The sequence below is a fragment of the Scyliorhinus torazame genome, chromosome 3 (assembly GCF_047496885.1).
Source record: "Scyliorhinus torazame isolate Kashiwa2021f chromosome 3, sScyTor2.1, whole genome shotgun sequence".
NCBI lineage: Eukaryota > Metazoa > Chordata > Chondrichthyes > Carcharhiniformes > Scyliorhinidae > Scyliorhinus > Scyliorhinus torazame.
The window spans coordinates 83961024-83986610 of NC_092709.1; the positions used below are offsets into that span (position 1 = coordinate 83961024).

At 46.9% G+C, this 25587-nt stretch overlaps 1 protein-coding gene across 4 annotated transcripts in view; it reads right to left on the minus strand.

The window, feature by feature from the left end:
- The window catches only part of LOC140408554 (uncharacterized), a 74203-nt gene that overhangs the window by 35254 nt on the left and 13362 nt on the right, over positions 1–25587 (minus strand). For all 4 annotated transcript variants that reach the window (XM_072495928.1, XM_072495929.1, XM_072495927.1 and 1 more), the window contains exons 4-5: positions 10326–10348; positions 6921–7075 (exon numbers count right to left, since the gene is read on the minus strand). In XM_072495928.1, the coding sequence (XP_072352029.1) occupies positions 6921–7075; positions 10326–10348 (178 nt within the window). The remainder of the gene's footprint in view (positions 1–6920; positions 7076–10325; positions 10349–25587) is intronic.

Consider the following 25587-nt stretch of genomic DNA (forward strand, 5'->3'; position numbering starts at 1 on the left):
CCCACAGCCCCTCCTCAATCTCTTCCCCCAGCTCCTCTTCCCATTTTCCCTTCAACTCCTCTACCATTGTCTCCCCCTCGTCTCTCATCTCCCTGTATATTTCCGACACTTTACCTTCTCCAACCCATGCCCCCAAAATCACTCTATCCTGGATCCCTTGCATCGGGAGTTGCGGAAATTCCCTCACCTGTTGCCTTGTAAATGCCCTCACTTGCATGTATCGGAAAGCATTCCCTGGTGGCAACTTATATTTTTCTTCCAATGCTCCCAAACGTCCCATCCACAAACAGGTCCTTCAGCTTCCTAATTCCTGCTCGCTGCCAACATTGAAATCCCCCATCTATCCTCCCCGGAACGAACCTGTGGTTATTCCTTATCGGGGACCACACCGAGGCACCCATCACTCCCCTGTGTCGTCTCCACTGCCCCCAGATCTTCAAGGTCGCCACCACCACTGGGTGTACCTTTTCGGGGAGAACGGTAGCGGCGCCGTCGCCATGCTTTCAGGCTTGTTCCCTTACAGGACACCATCTCCAGCCTTTTCCACGCTGCACCTTCCTCTTCCCTCATCCACTTACGGACCATCGACACATTGGCGGCCCAATAGTAGTCACTCAGGCTCGGCAGTGCCAGCCCCCCTCTGTCCCTACTGCGCTGCAGGAACCCCCTCTTTACTCTCGGGGTCTTTCCCGCCCATACAAAGCTCGTAATGTTCCTATCTATTTTTTTTAAAAAGGCCTTAGTAATCAGGATGGGGAGGCACTGAAACACGAAAAGAAACCTCGGGAGGACCACCATCTTGACCGCCTGTACTCTGCCCGCCAATGACAGGGGCACCATATCCCACCTCTTAAAGTCCTCCTCCATCTGCTCTACCAGTCGCGTCAGGTTAAGTTTATGTAGGGTTCCCCAGTTCCTGGCCACCTGAATCCCCAGGTATCGAAAATTCCCTGTCACTCTCCTCAGCGGCAAAGCATCTATCCCCCTGCCCTGTTCCCCGGGGTGCATCACAAAAAGTTCGCTCTTTCCCATATTTAATTTATATCCCGAGAACTCTCCAAACTCCCTGAGTATCTGCATTACCTCTGGCATCCCCTCTACTGGGTCCGCCACATATAGCAGTAAATCGTCTGTATATAGTGACACTCGATGTTCCTCTCCCCCTCTAAGCACCCCCCTCCACTTCTTAGAGTCCCTCAGCGCTATGGCCAATGGCTCAATTGCCAACGCGAACAGTAACGGCGACAGGGGGCACCCCTGTCTTGTACCCCTATGTAATCGGAAGTACCCCGATCTTTGCCTATTTGTAACAACGCTTGCCACCGGGGCCCCGTACAGGAGTCTAACCCATCTAATGAACCCCACCCCGAACCCAAATCTCTTCAGCACCTCTCACAAATAGTCCCACTCCACTCTATCGAATGCCTTCTCTGCATCCATCGCCACCACTATCTCTGCCTCCCCCTCCGGTGGGGGCATCATCATCACCCCCAGCAACCTTTGTATATTGGCGTTCAATTGTCTCCCTTTAACAAACCCTGTCTGGTCGTCATGTACCACCCCTGGGACGCACTCCTCTATCCTTGTCGCCATCACTTTGGCCAGCAGTTTGACGTCTACGTTTAGGAGGGAGATGGGCCTGTATGACCCGCACAGCAGCGGGTCTTAGTCTCGTTTCAGAATTAACGATATCGTCGCCTCCGACATTGTCGGGGGTAGTGTCCCCCTTTCCTTAGCCTCATTGAAGGTTCTCGCCAGAAGCGGGGCCAGCAGGTCCATATACTTCCTAAAATTCAACCGGGAACCCACCTGGTCCCGGGGCCTTCCCTGCTTGCATGCTCCCAATTCCTTTGATCACCTCCTCCACCCCAATCTGCTCCCCAAGACCTGCCACCTCCTGCTCCTCCACCCTCGGGAACTCTAGCTGGTCCAAAACGTGTATCATTCCATCTTTCCCCTCCGGGGGTTGGGACTTATACAACCTCTCATAAAATGTCTTGAACACCTCGTTCACTTTCCCTGCTCTCTGCTCCATTCTTCCCTCCCCGTCCCTAACTCCTCCGATCTCTCTCGCCGCCCCCCTCTTTCGAAGTTGTTGGGCCAGCAGCCGCCTCGCCTTTTCCCCATATTCATATTGTATTCCCTGTGCCTTCCTCCACTGCGTCTCCGCCTTTCCCGTGGTCAGCAGGTCAAACTCCGTCTGTAGTCTTCGTCTTTCCCTGTATAGCCCTTCATCCGGGGCCTCCGCATACTGCCTATCCACCCTCAGAATTTCCCCAATCAATCTCTCTCTTTTCCCCCCCTCTTGTTTCCCCTTGTGGGCTCTAATGGAAATCAGCTCTCCTCTAACCACCGCCTTCAGCGCTTCCCATACTACCCCCACCTGGACCTCCCACCATCATTGACCTCCAGGTATCTTTCGATGCATCCCCTCACCCTTCCTCATACCCCCTCGTCCGCCAGTAGTCCCATGTCTAATCTCCAAAGTGGGCGCTGCTCCTTTTCCTCTCCTAGATCCAGATCCACCCAATGTGGGGCGTGATCTGAAACGGCTATAGCCGAGTACTCCGTTCCTGCCACTTTCGGGATCAGCGCCCTTCCCAAGACAAAAAAGTCTATCCGGGAGTATACTTTATGGACGTGGGAGAAGAAGGAAAACTCTTTCCCCATCGGACTAGCAAATCTCCACGGATCTACCCCTCCCATCTGCTCCATAAATCCCTTAAGCACCTTGGCCGCTGCCGGCCTTCTCCCGGTCCTGGATCTGGACCGGTCCAGCCCTGGGTCCAGCACTGTGTTAAAATCCCCCCCCCATTACCAAGCTTCCCGCCTCCAGGTCCGGGGTACGTCCCAGCATTCGCTTCATGAATCCGGCGTCATCCCAGTTCGGGCATATACGTTCACCAGCACCACCGCCTCACCTTGCAATCTGCCACTCACCATCACGTACCTGCCCCCACTATCCACCACTATGGTCTTAGCCTCGAACGATACCCGTTTCCCCACCAGTATTGCCACCCCTCTGTTTTTCGCCTCTAACCCTGAGTGGAATAACTGTCCCACCCATCCTTTCCTCAGTCTAACCTGATCCGCCAATTTCAGGTGCGTCTCCTGGAGCATAACCACGTCCACCTTCAGTCTCTTTAAGTGCGCAAACACCCTTGCCCTCTTAATCGGCCCATTTAAACCTCTCACATTCCACGTAATCAGCCGGGTTGGGGGGCCATTTACCCCCCCCCCCTCGTTGACTAGCCATCCCCCTTTTTAAGCCAGCTCCTCACCCAGGTCCCACGCACCCGTCTGTCCCCCAGACGGCGCCCTCCCGTCCAGACCACCTCGTCTCGTATCAGCTCCCCCTTACCCTCAGCAGCAACAACCCAGTTAATCCCCCCCCCCCCCGCTAGATTCCTCCCCCCATATTGCTTCCGGGAGTCAGCTAACTCTGGCTGACCTCGGCTTCCCCCGCTTATCCTTTGACCTCCCTGCGTGTGAGGCCCCCTTCCTTCCTGCGCTCTTTTTCCCGCCTAAATTTCCATAGCGTGGGAAAAAACCCGCGCTTCCCTCTTGGCCCCACCCCTGATGGCGCAGTTCCCTCATTCCCCTTCCCTGTCCCCTTTTCCACCGGCGCCCACATTTCTTCGTGTGTGTCCCCCTCAGAGGGGGGGGGGGGGGGGAGAAAAAAAATTCCCCATCCAACATTCTTATGTATTAGCCCCCCCCTCTCCCCACTTTACATTTCTGTGCCACCACCTCGCTACCTCTCTCCAGACATCAATTTCTCAAGTCTAGTCCAATTTCTCTTCCTGAATGAATGTCCATGCCTCCTCCGCCGTCTCGAAGTAGTGGTGTTTGCCCTGATGTGTGACCCACAATCTCACCGGCTGCAGCATCCCAAATTTGACTTTCTTCCTATGGAGGACCGCCTTGGCCCGATTGAAGCTCGCCCTCCTTCTCGCCACCTCCGCACTCCAATCTTGATATACGCGTATCACCGCGTTCTCCCTTGCTGCTCCATGTCCTCTTAGCCCAACTCAGGACCATCTCCCTGTCCCTGTAGCGATGGAACCTCACTAATATTGCTTGTGGTGTTTCCCCTGCCTTTGGTCTTCTCACGAGGACCCGGTACGCTCCCTCCACTTCCAGGGGGCCCGTTGGGGCCTCAGCTCCCATTAGAGTATGGAGCATCGTACTCACATACGCCCCAGCATCAGCCCCCTCTGTCCCTTCAGGGAGACCTAAAATCCTTAGATTCTTCCTCCTCGAGCTGTTCTCCAGGGCTTCCAGCCTTTCTATGCACCTCTTATGTAGTGCCTCGTGCGTCTCTGTTTTTACCACCAGGCCCTGTATCTCGTCTTCGTTCTCGGCTGCCTTTGCCATCACTCCACGGAGTTCCATCGCCTGGACCTTTTGTGTTTCCTTCAATCCCTCGATTGCCAGAAACATCGGCGCCAGCACCTCTTTCTTGAGCTCCTCCACACATCGTCGGAGGAACTCCTGCTGTTCCGGGCCCCATACCATCTGGGCTCCCTCGGCCGCCATCTTGCTTCTCCCTTCTCTTCCCTGCCGCTGCTCCAGAGGATCCTCTGCAATCTGGACACTGCTGTCACTCCTTTCCATCCAGACCCGGGGGGACTTCTTCCTTTGTCACCTCACACTGGGTTTGGCCGTAAAAAATTTCCGTTGGGGCTCCCGATAAGAGCCCAAAAGTCCGTTGAAACGGGAGGTGCCGAAACGTGCGGCTTAGCTGGTCATCGCCGCAACCTTTCCGCTCTTTTGACGTCCCACTCAATATCATGTAGGGTGATCACAGAACCGATACTGTGGTTAGCACTGCTGCCTCATGGCACCGAGGTCCCAGGTTCGATCCTGGCTCTGGATTATTGTCCGTGTGGAGTTGCACATTCACCCCGTGTTTGCGTGGATCTCGCCCCCACAACCCAAAGATATGCAGGATAGGTGGACTGGCCACACTAAATTGCCCCTTAATTGGAAATAAAAACCCGAATTGGGTACTCTAAATTATTTTTAAAAAAGAAATAGCATTTCAGATGTATTAGGTCAGAACTTCCAAAGATGAAGGAAATTAAAGAGTTAACAACAGCTTCCATAACTTTAGGCAGCATCAATAGCAGGGAAATATGCTGGGATTCTGAAGAGAAGTGATATCAGGAAAGGGGTAAGTGAGACTGAAGAGAATGATAAAAAAATATTTCATCAGCATTAGCGGGCACATTGGAGTTATGTAGATCATAATGACAAAACAGAATTACACCACTGCATTTTTAGTTTTGATAGTCAAAACTAGTCCTCGGTTTTGTCATGGTCAAGTTATGAAAAATTGGTTTCAAGTTGTTCCAGTTATTCAACATATTAAACAGAAAAACAATTACCAAAGAATTGGTATATCATGTATATCATATATCTTATTTTTGGTGTACTTGGTTCATTAATCATTTTGTGTACTCAGTGCCAGCATCACCCACTCACAGGTCAGGAATAAAATGTAGAGCAGTCTCTTCTGTGTCCCTTAAACATGCTTTACCTACAACCTGAGGAGGTGACAATTCATCCAGCTCTAAAGTTAACCAAAACAAATGGAATGTTGGCATTTATAGCAAAAGGAATTGAGTTTAAAGGTAAGGAAGTGTTGTTGCAATTATACAAGGCATTGGTAGCACCGCATCTGGAGTATTTGCAGTTTTGGTCCCTTTATATGTGGAAAGATGTAGTGGTATTGGAGGCAGTTCAGAGGAGGTTCATTAGATTGAGGAGGAGGTTCATTAGATTGAGGAGGAGGTTCATTAGATTGATTCCAGAGATGAGGGGTTTGTCGTATGAGGAGAGATTGAACAGATTAGGCCTATTCTAGAGTTTAGAAGAATGAGGGGAGATTAAATTGAGGTAAAGTAGAGGTGGAGCTGATGCTTCCTCTTGTGGGGCATTCTTAAATGAGAAGTCATAATCTTAGATTAAGAGGTAGCAAATTTAAACAGGTTTGATGAGAAACTACTTCTCCCAAAGGGTTGTGAATCTGCGGAATTCGCTACCCCCGAGTGTGGTGGATGCAGGGACAGTGAGTAAATTTAAGGAGTTAGAAAGATTTTTAATTGGTAATGGTTGAAGGGTTATGGAGAACGGGCAGGGCAGTGGCGTTGAGGCCATGATGGGATCAGCCATGATCACATTAAAGGGGTTAGGCTCAGGAGGCTAAATTGCCCACTCCTGCTCCTTGATCATGTGTTCTAGGGAGGAAATGCTCTGGCTGATTTTGCAATCCAGCTCTTGGTCTGTAGCATTGTAGGTAACAGATGAGGAACATATCAGTCATGATCGAATGCGGAGCAGACTTGATGTCCAATGGCCTAATTCTGCTCCTATATCTTTAATAATAATCTTTATTGTCACAAGTAGGCTTACATTAACACTGCAATGAAGTTACTGTGAAAAGCCTCTGGCACCTGTTCGGGTACACGGAGGAAGAATTTAGAATGTCCAATACACCTAACAGCACGTCTTTGGGGGCTAGTGGGAAGAAACTGGAGCACCCGGAGGAAACCCACACAGGCATGGGGAGGACGTGCAAACTCCGCACAGACAGTGACCCAAGCCAGGAATCGAACCTGGGACGCTGGCGCTGTGAAGCAACAGTGCTAACCACTGTGCTACCGTGCTGCCCATAAGAACTTATGAACCATCTGACAAATGATAACAAATTACTGCCCCTGGGCACTGATCTGAGAAAATGGCTCTATGTTCCCTCCACTTTGGACAAGAGGTTTCCAATGCTCAATGCATATGAGATGCTTGCAGACAGAGAAGACTTGCAACTTGTCACTCAGGGCTAGATTCAAATAGAGGCCTCAGAGATGAAAGAACAGACAAGAAATAAGCAGTACATTTTTTTAAAACTGAAAGCTTACCTGTGATGCTATCGAGTTTTGCGGTTTCCTTGGTCAGCTGGAGTGCAGATATACTATCCATCACTGGTTTTATAAGGAACTGGTGTGGTTGCAGAGCTGTCAATTCATCATGCTTCTCTAAAGTAGGGAGGACGATAGCAAGGTTGCTCTTTACCCTTTGGGGAACAAAGTACATGTACAGCTAAAATAGGCAAGATATTGCAATATTAACTAAAAACTAATGTTGTGAAACTTAAATATGCCACTGTTTTCATAAAAATGATAAGCTAACTTTAAAAAGGTCAAGCTACAGAAACCATCCCATGATAGCAGTCAGACTTCAAAACTGCGAACACTACATTCTCCTCCTAAATGTTCAAAATCTAGAATAATTCAGTTTTATTCCTGTACTTTGTGGCATAAAGGAAATGGACTATTCTGAAAATGTAGCCCAAAGGATAATAAGGGATAGCGTAATAAAGTTTAAAACTCTGCAAGAGCTGCAACCACGAGCCTAAATTAGATTTTTTTAAAAATACATTTGTAATGGCAGCTTTAGTAAGGAGTGTGGTATGGAAACAATGCAGTAAAAGCAAAGAGGCTTTAAAATATATATATTTCATGGGATGATGGCTTCAGTGACAAAGTCAGCATGTGTTATCCATCATTGCTACAACTGAGTAGCTTACTGTGCCCTTTCAGCAGGCAGTTAAGGGTCAGCCACTGGGGGTCCAGAGTCAAATGTTGGCCAGACAAGGTAAAGGCAGCAGATTTCCTTCCCTAAAGGACATTTGTGAACCAGATAAGTCCTTACAACAGTCAATGTTGTACAGATCTACCCCAGAATACTGAAGGAGGCGAGAGAAGAAATTCTGCTCTTCTCAAGAGCCGGTGCAGACTTGATGGGCCGAATGGCCTCCTTCTGCACTGTAAATTCTATGAAATTGCTGAGGCCTTGACAGACATCTTTGGATCCTCACTGTCTTCAGGTGATGTCCCGGAGGACTGGAAAATAGCCAATGTTGTTCATTTGTTCAAGAAGGGTAGCAAGGATATCCAGGTAACTACAGACGGTCAGTCTTACATCAGTGGTAGGGAAACTACTGGAGAGAATTCTTCTAGACAGGATCTACTCTCATTTGGAAGCAAGTGGACGTATTAGCGAGAGGCAGCACGGTTTTGTGAAGGGGAGGTCTTGTCTCACTAACTTGGTAGAGTTTTTCGAGGATTCACAAAGATGATTGATGCAGGTAGGGCAGTGGATGTTGTCTATGTGGACTTTGGCAAGATCCCTCATGGCAGACCGGTACAAAAGGTGAAGTCACAAAGGATCAGAGGTGAGCTGGCAAGATGGATACAGAACTGGCTAGGGCATAGAAGGCAGAGAGTAGCAATGGAAGGGTTCTTTTCTGATGGAGGGCTGTGACTAGTGGTGTTCCGCAGGGATCAACGCAGGGACCTTTGCTATTCGTAGTATAAATGATTTGGAGGAAAATGTAACTGGTCTGATTAGTAAGTTTGCGGACGACACAGAGGTTAGTCAAATTGCCGATAGCGATGAGGACTGTCAGAGGATACAGCAGGATTTAGATCGTTTGGAGACTTGGGCGAAGATGGCAGATGGATTTTAATCTGGACAAATGTGAGGTAATGCATTTTGGAAGGTCTAATACAGGTGGGGAATATACAGTGAATGGTAGAACCCTCAAGAGTATTGACAGTCAAGAGAGATCTAGGTGTACAGGTCCACAGGTCACTGAAAGAGGCAACGCAGGTGGAGAAGGTAGTCAAGAAGGCATACGGCATGCTTGCCTTCATTGGCCGGGGCATTGAGTATAAAAATTGGCAAGTAATGTTGCAGCTGTACAGAACCTTAGTTAGGCCACACTTGGAGTATAGTGTTCAATTCTGGTCGCCATATTACCAGAAGGATGTGGAGGCTTTGGAGAGGGTGCAGAAGAGATTTACCAGGATGTTGCCTGGTACAGACGGCATTAGCTGTGAGGAAAGGTTGAATAAACTCGGTTTGTTCTCACTGGAACGTCGGAGGTTGAGGGGCGACTTGATAGAGATTTACAAAATTATGAGGGGCATAGACAGAGTGGATAGTCAGAGGCTTTTTCCCAGGGTAGAGGGGTCAATTACTAGGGGGCATAGCTTTAAGGTGCGAGGAGCAAGGTTTAGAGGAGATGTACGAGGCAACCTTTTTTACACAGAGGGTAGTGGGTGCCTGGAACTCGCTGCTGGAGGGGGTGGTGGAAGCAGGGACGACAGTGACATTTAAAGGGGGTCTTGACAAATACATGAATAGGATGGGAATAGAGGGATACGGACCCCGGAAGTGTAGAAGATTTTAGTTTAGACGGGTAGCATGGTCGGCGCAAGCATGGAGGGCCGAAGGGCCTGTTCTTGTGCTGTATTTTTCTTTGTTCTTTGTTCTAACACTGATGGCCAAAATGACAGCTTTGTGGCAGCCTTATTGTGGCTAGCTTTCAACTCCAGATTTATTAATTGAATTCAAATTCCACGAAATGTCACAGTGGATTTGAACTTATGCCCTCAGATTATTAGCCTGGGCCTCTGGATTACTAGTTTGGTGCCATTACCACTACACCACATCCGAGGGTAAAAGGTTTGGAAAGTAAGTTTTTCAAGGGGATCACAGAGGATCCACAAGACTACTGGATTTTTATTGCTCTGAATCAAATACAAAGAATCCAAAATTCTTTTTTACTTCTATAATTATTAACTCATTAACACAGTATTTCCACAGCTATGTATAAATTTATATTAAGAATTTCTTTAGTTCGACAGTGAAGTGAGAATTGTTTGTGGATAAGTAAAATGATGGTGTAACATCTAATTTTTAATACAAGTTCCTATGTACATGTTACGATATTTTAAATAATTTTATTTAAGGTTACAATTTTTAATTCTTAGAATATTGCACTCACACACTTTAGAGAATCACCCTATGATAAACTGGTAGAACTTTAATACAACTAGTAGAACGTTAACTTAAATAATTATAGCAATATTGTATTTTTACAAGTGCTTTTTATATAGTAAAATGTGCTATACAGCAGTGTTATCAGACAAAGAACATTGACGTTGATTGAAAGAAGGAGACATTAGAACAGTTGTCAAGGTGTATATTAAAAGGATAATGAGTTGCAGAGGTTTAGGAAGGGAATTCCAAAGCTTAAGATCAAGACAACTGAAGACATGAGCACATATGGTGTGACAACAGAAGTCAGGGGTGCACTAGAATCAAAGAAATTAGCGTTTGTGGAGGGTTGTAGGACTGGAGGAGGTTACAGATACAAAAATAAAACCTTCCTAATGTTCAAAGAGTGCATTATCAAAAAGACAATTTCTATGGAAAAGGATCTCCAAACCAAACATAAGGAATTTAAAAAAAGTTACCTTTCATTTAAATCACAAGCCACCTGTGAATTAAACAACACTGCATTAGAAATAATGGTATAATAGATTTTATAATCTATACCCAATACCTTTATTATATACTCTATAAACCTTCCATTACTTAGCTCTCTGACCGCAGAGATCAGTCATGTAATTCTTCTCAAACCGGCTTCCAGGGCTGGCCTATTTCCCTGGTGTCTCCAAGACTAAAATAGTATTCAAGGTACAACCTGGATACAGCATTGTACAACTGAGCATCACAGCCTCAGGCTTGAATTTTTTTGATCTCATTATCTGATTTGCTTTTTCACTTGGTGTGCTGCAGTTAGTGAACATCATCAGAGTTGAGCCTGCTGCTACTTTCAAATCTTTCAGCATCTCCTAGCTAGTTCAAACAACTCAAATTGCTTTCCAACATGCAGCACATTGTACTCATATCATTTCACCTGCCCCAGTTCTGTAGACTTTCGAATACTGCGTTTCCTCTCTAATTCCAAGGTAATTTACTCAAACACTATGACACCTCCTCCCCATTTTTAGAATCATCCACAGATGGGGACAAAAATCCTGAAACTGGCTAACTCAAAGACAATTAAGGCTTAAGCACCGATTCATCAAGTGGTCCATTCAATATGTGTCTCTAAGCTGATGACACTTCCTGTATAAACATTTCCATAAACCTCATCCTGCCCTACACCACCTAAATAAACTCACCTTTCCTCTGACTCTGGCCTCTTGTGTCTATTGCCCTCCATGAGTCGCACAATTATCAACTGTGCCTGCAGTGACCCAGACACCATGTTCTGGGATTACCTCTCTGAATCTCTGTGCCGCTCCACCACCAGACAATACATAGAAGATCCTCCTTAATGCCCACTTCTTTGGCCAAGTTTTTGTTCAACCCTCCAAATATCTCTTCCTTTGGTTCAGCATCCATTTTACGCTTATGGCTCTGCAAACAACTCTCTGCATTAAAAGATGCTCCATGTGCATGTTTTTAATGTTGTCAAAACGCACTCATATTTTTAAAGGAAAATTGGCACTGATGGTCGGTGCATGCAAAAAGAATCCAGCAATGGATATTGGGGCTTTCGTAAGCTAATCATGAATCAGCTTTCATCTTTTGCTTGTAACTATGACAGACTTATTAAGTAGATTGAGAAAGAGGGCTGTCGCTGTGTCATTTGGATTACATTGCCTTTCTTCATTCTCCTACCAAAATGCATCGTTTCACACATCCCTACTTAATAAATCATAGAATGGTTAACAGCACAGGAGGCAGCCATTTGGAATGCCGAGCCTTGCTGATTCTCTGCAAGAGCAATTCAGCTTGTTCACCTCCATCTATTTCTTGTACCCCTGCAATGTCTATCATCTAAGGTGCATTTTAAATTCTTTCCAGAAAGCTGGGATTGACTGCGCCTCCAGCAAACTCTCAGGCAGTGCATTCTAGACTGTAATCACTCGCTGCTTAAAAAGGTTTTCCACGTTTCCTTATGCTTTCGCAGGCTCTGATGTTCAGCAGGGAGGGTCGAAGCGCACAAGAGCAATAGTCATAGGGGACTCTACAGTCAGGGGCACAGATAGGCGGTTCTGTGGACGTGAAAGAGACTCCAGGATGGTATGTTGCCTCCCTGGTGCCAGGATCCAGGATGTCCCAGATCGGGTAACGGGCATCCTGAAGGGGGAGGACAAACAGGCAGAGGTCGTTGTACATATTGGTACTAACAACATAGGCAGGAAGGGGCATGAGGTCCTGCAGCAGGAGTTTAGGGAGCTAGGCAGAAAGTTAAAAGACAGGACCTCTAGGGTTGTAATCTCGGGATTACTCCCTGTGCCACGTGCCAATGAGGCTAGAAATAGGAAGATAGAGCAGCTAAACACGTGGCTAAACAGCTGGTGTAGGAGGGAGGGTTTCCGTTATCTGGACCACTGGGAGCTCTTCCGGGGCAGGTGTGACCTGTATAAGGAGGACGGGTTGCATCTAAACTGGAGAGGCATAAATATCCTGGCCGCGAGGTTTGCTAGTGTCACACGGGAGGGTTTAAACTAGTATGGCAGGGGGGTGGGTACCGGAGCAATAGGTCAGAAGGTGAAAGCATTGAGGGAGAACTAGGGAATAGGGCCAGTATGGCTCTGAGGAAGAGCAGACAGGGAGATGTTGCTGAAAACATCGGGTCTGGTGGCCTGAAGTGCATATGTTTTAATGCAAGAAGTATTACGGGTAAGGCAGATGAACTTAGAGCTTGGATTAGTACTTGGAACTATGATGTTGTTGCCATTACAGAGACCTGGTTGAGGGAAGGATAGGATTGGCAGCTAAACGTTCCAGGATTTAGATGTTTCAGGTGGGATAGAGGGGGATGTAAAAGGAGTGGCAGAGTTGCGCTACTGATTAGGGAGAATATCACAGCTGTACTACGGGAGGACACCTCAGAGGGCAGCGAGGCTATATGGGTAGAGATCCGGAATAAGAAGGGTGCAGTCACAATGTTGGGGGTTTACTACAGGCCTCCCAACAGCCAGCGGGAGATAGAGGAGCAGATAGGTAGACAGATTTTGGAAACGAGTAAAAACAACAGGGTTGTTGTGATGGGAGACTTCAACTTCCCCAATATTGACTGGGACTCACTTAGTGCTAGGGGCCTAAACGGGGTAGAGTTTGTAAGGAGCATCCAGCAGGGCTTCTTAAAACAATATGTAGATAGTCCAACTAGGGAAGGGGCTGTACTGGACCTGGTATTGGAGAATGAGCCCGGCCAGGTGGTAGAAGTTTCAGTCGGGGAGCATTTCGGGAACAGTGACCACAACTCAGTAAGTTTTAAAGTGCTGGTGGACAAGGATAAGAGTGGTCCTAGGGTGAATGTGCTAATTGGGGGAAGGCTAATTATAACAATATTAGGCGGGAACTGAAGAACCTAGATTGGGGGCGGATGTTTGAGAGTAAATCAACATCTGACATGTGGGAGGCTTTCAAATGTCAGTTGAAAGGAATTCAGGACCGGCATGTTCCTGTGCAGAAGAAGGATAAATACGGCAGATTTCGGGAACCATGCATAACGAGAGATATTGTAGGCCTCGTCAAAAAGAAAAAGGAGGCATCTGTCAGGGTTAGAAGGCTGGGAACAGACGAAGCATGCGTGGAATATAAGAAAAGTAGGAAGGAACTTAAGCAAGGAGTCAGGAGGGCTAGAAGGGGTCACGAGAAGGCATTGGCAAATAGGGTTAAGGAAAATCCCAAGGCTTTCTACACGTACATAAAAAGCAAGAGGGTAGCCAGGGAAAGGGTTGGCCCACTGAAGGATAGGCAAGGGAATTTATGTGTGGAGCCAGAGGAAACGGGTGAGGTACTAAATGAACACTTTGCATCATTCACCAAAGAGAAGGAATTGGTGGATGTTGAGTCTGGAGAAGGGTGTGTAGATAGCCTGGATCACACTGAGATCGAAAAAGACAAGGTGTTGGGCGTCTTGAAAAATATTAAGGTAGATAAGTCCCCAGGGCCTGATGGGATCTACCCCAGAATACTGAAGGAGGCTAGAGAGGAAATTGCTGAGGTCTTCACAGAAATCTTTGGATCCTCACTGTCTTCAGGTGATGTCCCGGAGGACTGGAAACTAGCCAATGTTGTTCCTTTGTTTAAGAAGGGTAGCAAGGATAATCCAGGGAACTACAGGCCGGTGAGCCTTACTTCAGTGGTAGGGAAATTACTGGAGAAATTCTTCGAGACAGGATCTACTCCCATTTGGAAGTAAATGGACGTATTTGAGAGAGGCAGCATGGTTTTGTGAAGGGGAGGTCGTGTCTCACTAACTTGATAGAGTTTTTTTGAAGAGGCCACAAAGATGATTGATGCAGGTAGAGCAGTGGATGTTGTCTATATGGACTTCAGTAAGGCCTTTGACAAGGTTCCGCATGGTAGACTGGTACAAAAGGTGAAGTCACACAGGATCAGAGGTGAGCTGGCAAGATGGATACAGAACTGGCTAGGTCATAGAAGGCAGAGAGTAGCAATGGAAGGGTGCATTTTGAATTGGAGGGCTGTGACTAGTGGTGTTCCGCAGGGATCAGTGCTGGGATCTTTGCTGTTCGTAGTATATATAAATAAGACCATAAGACATAGGAGCGGAAGTAAGGCCATTCGGCCCATCGAGTCCACTCCACCATTCAAACATGGCTGATTTCAACTCCATTTACCCGCTCTCTCTCCATAGCCCTTAATTCCTCGAGAAATCAAGAATTTATCAACTTCTGTCTTAAAGACACTCAACGTCCCGACCTCCACCGCCCTCTGTGGCAATGAATTCCACATACCCACCACTCTCTGATTAGTAAGTTTGCAGACGACACAAAGGTTGGTGGAAATGCGGATCGCGATGAGGACTGTCAGAGGATACAGCAGGATTTAGATCGTTTGGAGACTTGGGCGGAGAGATGGCAGATGGAGTTTAACCCGGACAAATGTGAGGTAATGCATTTTGGAAAGTCTAATGCAGGCAGGGAATATACAGTGAATGGTAGAACCATCAAGAGTATTGAAAGTCAGAGAGATCGAGGGGTACAGGTCACTGAAAGGGGCAACACAGGTGGAGAAGGTTGTCAAGAAGGCATATGGCATGCTTGCCTTCATTGGCCAGGGCACTGAGTATAAAAATTGGCAAGTCATGTTGCAGCTTTATAGAGCCATAGTTAGGCCACACTTGGAGTATAGTGTTCAATTCTGGTTGCCACACTACCAGAAGGATGTGGAGGCTTTAGAGAGGGTGCAGAAGAGATTTACCAGGATGTTGCCTGGTATGGAGGGCATTAGCTATGAGGAGCGGTTGAATAAACTCGCTTTGTTCTCACTGGAACGACGGAGGTTGAGGGGTGACCTGATAGAGGTCTACAAAATTATGAGGGGCATAGACAGAGTGGATAGTCAGAGGCTTTTTCCCAGGGTAGAGGCGTCAATTACTAGGGGGCATAGGTTTAAGGTGCGAGTGGCAAGATTTAGATGAGATGTATGAGGCAGATTTTTACAGAGGGTAGTGGGTGCCTGGACCTCGCTGCCGGAGGAGGTGGTGGAAGCAGGGACGATAGTGACATTTAAGGGGCATCTTGACAAATACATGAATAGGATGGGAATAGAGGGATACGGACCCAGGAAGTGTAGAAGATTTTAGTTTAGACGGGCAGCAGGCTTGGAGGGCCTAAGGGCCTGTTCCTGTGCTGCACTTTTCTTTGTTTATTCTTTGTTCCTTTTCAAATCATTTTGATGTCCTCTGGTCCTTGAATCTTGCGCCATTGGGTACAGTTTCTCCCTCATAATTTTGAACACTTCTATTAAACCTCCTCCCAACCTTCTCTTTTTCTCCAATCTATTTGCATAACTGAGGTCCTTCATTCCTAGGACCATTCTCATAAATCTTTTCTGCATCATCCCGAGACCTTCTGTTAAGGACAGGGGAGGAAAGATACACTGAAACCCCCAATGCCCTTTCCTTCTACCCATAATTAGTGTGGTTTATTTTTGAAAAGGTTGGCGTGTGTGATTCTGAACCCCCCGTCTGTGCAGACTCTTGTGGGCTAAAACAAAGAGGGTTACTTATTTACGTGCTCAGCTAAAAGATCTAAACACTGTGTCAGTACAATGCCACACACTCAAGAAAAACACAACTAAAGAAGATAGTGCACTGTTGAGTATTAAGCCAAAAGAGTAATTAGCAGTTCACATGACTTTGTGAGTCCAGTGAAGGTCAAATGGGATGATCAAATGGGCAGAAAAGTGGCAGATGGAATTTAATCCTGCAAAGTGGGAGGTGTTACCCTTTGGAAGGAGCAATTGGCCAAGGAAATATTCAATGAATGGCACCACACTGAGAAGTCCTGGGGAACAAAGAGACCTTGGCGTGTTTGTAAATAGATATCTGAAGGCAGGAGGGCAGCTTAATAGGGTGGTGAAAAAGACATATGGTACACTTGCCTTTATCAATCGTGGCATAGATTACAAAAGCAAGGAAATCATGGTGGAGTTATATAGAACGCTGTTGAGGCCACAGCTGGAGCACTGTGTGCAGTTCTGGTCACCCCATTATAGGAAGAATGTGATTGCACTGGAGCGGGTGCAAATATGTTTCACCAGGATGTCGCCTGGGATGAAACATTTAAATTATGAAGAGAGGTTGGATAGGCTTGGGTTGTTTTCGATGGAGCAGAGAAGACTGAGGGGGTGACCTGATCGAGGTGTACAAGATTATGAGAGGCATGGACAGGGTGGATTGGGAGCAGCTGTTGCCCTTAATTGAAGGGTCGGTTACGAGGGGACACAAGTTCAAAGTGAGAGGCAGGAAGTTCAGGGGGGATTTGAGGAAAAACATTTTTACCCAGAGGGTGGTGACGGTCTGGAATGCACTGCCTGGGAGGGTAGTAAAGGCGGGTTGCCTCACATCCTTTAGAAAGTACCTGAATGAGCTCTTGGGCACGTCTTAGCTTTCGAGGCTGTGGGCCAAACTCTGGCAAATGGGATTAGGATTGGCAGATCAGGTGCCTTTCATGTGGCTGTGCAGACTCGATAGGCCGAAGGGCCTTTTCTGCACTGTATTTTTCTGTGATTCTGTGAAGAAGGAAGCTCTTTCCCGCTCTGGAATTATGTTTTTCAGATCTCGGAGAGTAGCTTTCAGGGTTGCCACAGCAGTCCTTTGAAGAGGAGAATGTACAGCAGGTCATGAAGGCAGGCATTCGTGGCTGAAGTATCAGGAGCTCCAACTTCTTTACATGTGAACTCAGAACTTTGGAATCAGGCTGGGACTTTCTTTAAAAAAAAGGACTTTCAAGCTCTCGGTTCTCAGGGGACAAATTTCAGCCCGCAATAGCCGTCAGCAAGAACAGCGACATGGGTGCAACATTAGCCGAGAATCGGGAAATGCGATTCTCGCCGGCGTGTTCCTCGATTTTCCAGGCTCCTCACCAGTAAAATAATGAAAATCCCGCCACAGAAGGCTGGGAAGATAATTTAAATACATTAATAGCGAGCCCTCCCTCCGGGACTTCCCCCCTCACTGAATATTCATCAGGCACCCGCATGACATCACATCAGCTGCATAAAAAGGAGAATCTGCTGACCTCCCCTCCAAAAGGGAAACGGAGCTGAGTGCTCAGGTCACTATCACCTTCCAGGGTGCCAAGTGCAGAGGGGGCACCAGAGAGGATGCGGAAGGGGGTTAAGTCTTGGCATCTCGGGGGTCGGGGTCAGTTGCGAGCCTTAGCGGTCCCTCATGGCTGTGAGAATCGAGGTTCAAAGGGATCCGGCAGCTGGTTTGAAGGCATCGCATCACATGTCCTCCTAACTGGGTTTGTAGTGATATCATTGCTGAGGGATTTCCCTTCTTGAGTGGAGCCGGAAAATGGGTGGGAGGAGGTGAATCCACAGGGTCAGCACAGGGGTCCCTGGGTGGGGTCCCGTGTGATTCCAGACTGCATGAGCAGAATGGGGGACTCTGACAAGGGGTGATTTCCAGCCTCATGACGGTTACATGGAGGGAGGCCGAGAGTAGTCAGAATGAACCCCAAACTCAGGCTGCACTTTAAAGTCCGAGTACATGAGCTCTCTGGAAGTTCAAGGCCTCTGGCTCTGGAGGCCAGGCTATCAGGGATTGTGTATATGAGTGGTTGGCTGTTCAAGTTGGAAGGCACGTTTAATATGCAGCCCACGGGAGCTGGTGAAATAAGGGTGCCATTTAAAGGATGAAGTTGACTGTAAATTGCAGTCTTCCCATGCATCAGGTGTGCATCAGATGAACTCAATGCATTCTATGCTCGGTTCGAGCAGGTAACCAACAATCCGCTGGCGAGTGCCCCAGCAGCCCATAATTCACCCATACCCACCATCACAGCTTCCGAAGTCAGATTGGCCTTCCTGAAAGTGAACCCTTGGAAGGCGACGGGCCCAGACGGGATCCCTGGTCGTGCACTCAGAGCCTGCGCGGACCAGCTGGCAGAGGTATTCACGGACATCTTTAACCTGTCCCTACTCCACTCCGAGGTCCCCACCTGCTTCAAGAAGACCACCATCATACCGGTACCAAAGAAGAACCAGGCAACGTGCCTCAATGATACCGACCAGCGGCCCTGACTTCAGTCGTAATGAAGTGCTTCGAGAGGTTGATCATGAAGCGCATCACCTCCATACTCCCAGAACGCCTTGATCCACTGCAATTCGCATACCGCTGCAACTGGTCCACATCAGACACTATTTCCCTGGCCCACACTCATCCCGAGAGCATCTCGAAAACAATGGCTCCTACATTAGACTCCTATTTATTGACTACAGCTCCGCCTTCAACACCACAATCCCAGCCAAGCTCATATCAAAGCTCCAAAACCTAGGACTTGGCTCCCCACTCTGCAACTGGATCCTCGATTTTCTGACCAACAGACCACAATCAGTAAGAATGAACAACAACACCTCCTCCACAATAGTCCTCAACACCGGCACCCCGCAAGGCTGCGTACTTAGCCCCCTACTCTACTCCATGTACACACACGACTGCGAGGCAAAACTTGGTTCCAACTCCATCTACAAGTTTGCTGACGATACGATCATAGTGGGCCGGATCTCGAATAATGATGAGTCCGAATACAGGAGGGAGATAGAGAACCTAGTGGAGTGGTGTAGCGACAACAATCTCTCCCTCAATGCCAGCAAAACTAAAGAGCTGGTAATTGACTTCAGGAAGCAAAGTACTGTACACACCCCTGTCAGCATCAACAGGGCCGTGGTGGAGATGATTAGCAGTTTCAAATTCCTAGGGGTGCACATCTCCAAAAATCTGTCCTGGGCCACCCACGTCGACGCTACCACCAAGAAAGCACAACAGCGCGTATACTTCCTCAGGAAACTAAGGAAATTCGGCATGGGTTGAAGTCAGAAATAGGAAAGGAGCAGTCACCTTGTTAGGAGTTTTCTATAGGCCCCCCAATAGTAACAGAGATGTGGAGGAACAGATTGGGAAACAGATTTTGGAAAGGTGCAGAAGTCATAGGGTAGTAGTCATGGGCGACTTTAACTTCCCAAATATTGAGGGGAAACTCTTTAGATCAAATAGTTTGGATGGGGTGGTGTTTGTGCAGTGTGTCCAGGAAGCTTTTCTAACACAGTATGTAGATTGTCCGACCAGAGGAGGGGCAATATTGGATTTAGTACTGGGTAATGAACCAGGGCAAGTGATAGATTTGTTAGTGGGGGAGCATTTTGGAGATAGTGACCACAATTCTGTGACTTTCACTTTAGTAATGGAGAGGGATAGGTACGTGCAACAGGGCAAGGTTTACAATTGGGGGAAGGGTAAATACGATGTTGTCAGACAAGAATTGAAGTGCATAAGTTGGGAACATAGGCTGGCAGGGAAGGACACAAGTGAAATGTGGAACTTGTTCAAGGAACAGGTGCTACGTGTCCTTGATATGTATGTCCCTGTCAGGCAGGGAAGAGATGGTCGAGTGAGGGAACCATGGTTGACAAGAGAGGTTGAATGTCTTGTTAAGAGGAGAAAGGTGACTTATGTAAGGCTGAGGAAACAAGGTTCAGACAGGGCATTGGAGGGATACAAGATAGCCAGGAGGGAACTGAAGAAAGGGATTAGGAGAGCTAAGAGAGGGCATGAACAATCTTTGGCGGGTAGGATCAAGGAAAACCCCAAGGCCTTTTACACATATGTGAGAAATATGAGAATGACTAGAGCGAGGGTAGGTCCGATCAAGGACAGTAGCGGGAGATTGTGTATTGAGTCTGAAGAGATAGGAGAGGCCTTGAATGAGTATTTTTCTTCTGTATTTACAAATGAGAGGGGCGATATTGTTGGAGAGGACAGTGTGAAACAGATTGGTAAGCTCGAGGAAATACTTGTCAGGAAGGAAGATGTGTTGGGCATTTTGAAAAACTTGAGGATAGACAAGTCCCCCGGGCCTGACGGGATATATCCAAGGATTCTATGGGAAGCAAGAGATGAAATTGCAGAGCCGTTGGCAATGATCTTTTCGTCCTCACTGTCAACAGGGGTGGTACCAGGGGATTGGAGAGTGGCGAATGTCGTGCCCCTGTTCAAAAAAGGAACTAGGGATAACCCTGGGAATTACAGGCCAGTTAGTCTTACTTCGGTGGTAGGCAAAGTAATGGAAAGGGTACTGAAGGATAGGATTTCTGAGCATCTGGAAAGACACTGCTTGATTAGGGATAGTCAGCACGGATTTGTGAGGGGTAGGTCTTGCCTTACAAATCTTATTGAATTCTTTGAGGAGGTGACCAAGCATGTGGATGAAGGTAAAGCAGTGGATGTAGTGTACATGGATTTTAGTAAGGCATTTGATAAAGTTCCCCATGGTAGGCTTATGCAGAAAGTAAGGAGGCATGGGATAGTGGGAAATTTGGCCAGTTGGATAACGAACTGGCTAACCGATAGAAGTCAGAGAGTGGTGGTGGATGGCAAATATTCAGCCTGGATCCCAGTTACCAGTGGCGTACCGCAGGGATCAGTTCTGGGTCCTCTGCTGTTTGTGATTTTCATTAATGACTTGTATGAGGGAGTTGAAGGGTGGGTCAGTAAATTTGCAGACGATACGAAGATTGGTGGAGTTGTGGATAGTAAGGAGGGCTGTTGTCGGCTGCAAAGAGAAATAGATAGGATGCAGAGCTGGGCTGAGAAGTGGCAGATGGAGTTTAACCCTGAAAAGTGTGAGGTTGTCCATTTTGGAAGGACAAATATGAATGCGGAATATAGGGTTAACGGTAGAGTTCTTGGCAATGTGGAGGAGCAGAGAGATCTTGGGGTCTATGTTCATACATCTTTGAAAGTTGCCACTCAAGTGGATAGAGCTGTGAAGAAGGCCTATGGTGTGCTCGCGTTCATTAACAGAGGGATTGAATTTAAGAGCCGTGAGGTGATGATGCAGCTGTACAAAACTTTGGTAAGGCCACATTTGGAGTACTGTGTACAGTTCTGGTCGCCTCATTTTAGGAAGGATGTGGAAGCTCTGGAAAAGGTGCAAAGAAGATTTACCAGGATGTTGCCTGGAATGGAGAGTAGGTCTTACGAGGAAAGGTTGAGGGTGCTAGGCCTTTTCTCATTAGAGCGGAGAAGGATGAGGGGCGACTTGATAGAGATTTATAAGATGATCAGGGGAATAGATAGAGTAGACAGTCAGAGACTTTTTCCCCGGGGTGGAACACACCATTACAAGGGGACATAAATTTAAGGTGAAAGGTGGAAGATATAGGAGGGATATCAGAGGTAGGTTCTTTACCCAGAGAGTAGTGGGGGCATGGAATGCACTGCCTGTGGAAGTAGTTGAGTCGGAAACATTAGGGACCTTCAAGCAGCTATTGGATAGGCACATGGATGACGGTAAAATGATATAGTGTAGATTTATTTGTTCTTAAGGGCAGCACGGTAGCATTGTGGATAGCGCAATTGCTTCACAGCTCCATGGTCCCAAGTTCGATTCCGGCTTGGGTCATTGTCTGTGCGGAGTCTGCACGTCCTCCCCGTGTCTGCGTGGGTTTCCTCCGGGTGCTCCGGTTTCCTCCCACAGTCCAAAGATGTGCGGGTTAGGTGAATTGGCCAATGATAAATTGCCCTTAATGTCCAAATTGCCCTTGGTGTTGGGTGGAGGTGTTGAGTTTGGGTATGGTGCTCTTTCCAAGAGCCGGTGCAGACTCAAAGGGCCGAATGGCCTCCTTCTGCACTGTAAATTCAATGATAATCTATGATTAATCTAGGACAAAGGTTCGGCACAACATCGTGGGCCGAAGGGCCTGTTCTGTGCTGTATTTTTCTATGTTTTTCTATGTTCTATGTTTTCTATGTCCACATTGACTCTTACCAACTGTTACAGATGCACGAAAGAAAGCATCCTATCGGGCTGGATCACAGCCTGGTATGGCAACTGCTCGGCCCAGGACCACAAGAAACTTCAGAGAGTCGTGAACACCGCCCAGTCCATCACACAAACCTGCCTCCCATCCATTGACTCCATCTACACCTCCCGCTGCCTGGGGAAAGCGGGCAGTATAATCAAAGATCCCTCCCACCCAACTTACTCACTCTTCCAACTTCTTCCATCGGGCAGGAGATACAGAAGTCTGAGAACACGCAGGAACAGACTCAAAAGCTTCTTCCCCACTGTCACCAGACTCCTCAATGACCCTCTTATGGACTGACTTCATTAACACTACACCCTGTATGCTTCATCCGATGCCAGTGCTTATGTAGTTACATTGTATATGTTGTGTTGCCCGATTATGTATTTTCTTTTATTTCCTTTTCTTCTCATGTACTTAATGATCTGTTGAGCTGCTCGCAGAAAAATACTTTTCACTGTACCTCGGTAAATTCTATGATAATTCGATGAAAATGTTCACCCCCTACTCAACTTTCTGCCTTTTAGCCAATTTCATCTCAACACTGTCACCCCTTTCATCCTATGTGTCAGTGTTGCCAACATTTCTATAATGTGATTCCGAACATCTTTTGAAAGTCCATATGATGCAAGATTCTCCCCTGCCAATGTTGATCAAACCTGTATCAAGGTCCAAACTGGATGCATGGGGGCCTGCAAATTTGTAATTTCCAGGCTATTCAGGATGGGAAGGAAATCTGGTCGGTCACAACTCGTCGCTTACGTAAAGTCATGTTAGGAATGGCATTTGAATTGCAAATGCAATTTGTGCAATTTTCCATAATATTGGTATTATCTTCAAAGCTGGAGGGTTCCTGAAGGCTGTGCGGAACATGTCAGCTAAGTCAGTTCATTAATCTTGGGGACGCCTGCTGTGGAGTCTGGATCCTTCAATAGCTCTTGCCAACTTCAAAATGTCAAATTATATGCTGTATAATTGGTTAAATATATTTTTAATGCAATGATTGATCTCAGGATGTCCTTAAAAGGTTTAAATGACCAGCACTGTGTAAATGTCCCGATGCATTAGAGTACTTTGTCCAATAAACAAATATAATGCATTCCTAAGTTTTGTGACTCTGATTGAAATGGGGCATCTGCACTCTGTGCTTTGAGTTTTACTTTGATTTAAAGCCCGGATGTCAATAAAACCTATGAAAAACCTGAATAGATGCTACACCTATTGACGAACTCCAGCTGGTGAGTCATTGAAAAAAAAGATAGCTGGACGTCTGATCAAAAAACTTCAAAGACTCTGGCTGGAATTTTCTGGCTGGTCCCACTGGCAGGATCTGCTGGTCCCGCTGACGATGAACCCCCACTGCAGGTTCCCCAGCGGCTGGGGATGCCTACAATGGGAAACGATTGACAGCGGCAGGACCAGAAGATACCACTGCCGGCCAATGGAGGGCCATCCCCGCCACCATGAAACACACCACAGGACGCGTGGATAATTCGGCTTTCTGATGTACTGAGATACCATAGAACTTACAGTGCAGAAGGAGGCCATTCAGCCCATCGATTCTGCACCGCCCTCTGGAAAGAGCACCCTACTTAATCCCACACCTCCACCCTATCCCCATAACCCAGTAACCCCACCCAAACCTTTGGACACTAAGGGGCAATTTAGCATGGCTAATCCAACTAACCTACACATCTTTGGAATGTGGGAGGAAACCGGAGCACCCGGAGGAAACCCACACAGACACGGGAAGAACATGCAAACTCCACACAGACAGTCACTCGAGGCTAGAATTGAACCAGGAATCCTGGAGCTGAGGCAGCAGTGCTAACCATAGATCTGTAGGGATTGTTTATGCAGTTGTGCAATGGAATCTCATTATGGATGCATGTCTCTGAGTTCCAAGCCCCACAAATGGATTTAGTTCAGTAGGGGCTGTTGCCACTGCTATGGAGGAGTGGGGGGGGGGGCTATGTACTTTGTTTGATTGACAGTTTTTTGAGTAGTTAAAATTATTCAATGCTTTGAAGGTTTTTGGAATGGTTGTGTGTTTATGCTGACAGATTAATGAAGACATACTCATCTGATATTCCTCTGCTGTTTTAGCAGGAATTCCTATTTTAAAACCAAGATCGGTTGATGCCGCCACTAAAAGAGCAGAGAGAGGAATTTCAGATGAACATGAGATGTGTTTGCACCCACTATTCTTGAACTTAATTTCATGGCGCAGCAATTGTTCAGGCTGGAGCAGATCACCTGACTGTCTTTGTAGCATGTGAGCAACCTAAAAGCAAGAATTTTAAATTGGATTAAAATTATAGCGCCATTTCTTGTAGTGACCTGAAGGTTACAGAGGTGCAAGAGGTGGCGCTAACTGGATATAATTTTCTTGCTCTTAATTCTGATAAAGTTTCTACATTTCAATATTGTTTTCTGTAACTGCCAGTACTCCTCGATTGCTAATTAGGGAGGAGAATTGTGACCAGGTTGACAAAGGTTAGGTCAGGGCTATAGGGCCTGAGTGGGGCTAACTGGAAATCTCCACGGTGAGCTGGTATAAACATGATGAGCCAAGTGGGCTCCTTCTGTGCTGCAAATTATTCTATGACTTGAGAGGAGAATGTTTTTTCAAGGGGGGTTTCAATGGCTTTGTATTGGATTGACAACTTTATGAGCTTCCAAGAGGGGCAATTTCTTTGAATTGGAGTTCGAATGGATGACTATTTTTATTTCATGAGCATTTCAAAGACTTGTCAGTGTTATATGGCTCCTCATTGCTGTACAAAGTTGATACTGAGTTAGTAGAAATGAAGGGTAAAACTTTCATTTCTTAGCTCATACATTTCCGATCGTTAGTTAATTTTGTTTCAGAATATTGTCTCTAAAGGTTTCCTCATCAGATATTAAACTGACTGCTAGCTTGCTGGGTTTCTCTCTTTCCCCTTTTAAAAAAAAACTTGGGCAGCCAGATTCCATGATTTTTCCAATTCTATCTGCACGTTTTCAATAATTTGAATAAATTCTCACTGACAAGTGACTAACATTAGCTATTCAAAAAGTCTACATCCAGGTTCCCAAGCATGTATTTATCCATAGAATCTCTACAGTCCAGAAGGAGGCCATTCGGCCCAACGAGTCTGCACTGACCTTCCAAAAGAACACCTTATCTAGGCCCACACCCTTGCCCTATCTCCTGTACATCTTTGGGGAAATTTAGCAAAGCCTATCCACCTAACCTGAACATCTTTAGCCTGTGGGAGGAAACCAGAGCATCCGGAGGAAACCACGCAGACACGGGGAGAACGTACAAACTCCACACAGTCACCCAAGGCCAGAATTGAATGCACGTCCCTGGCGCTGTGAGCC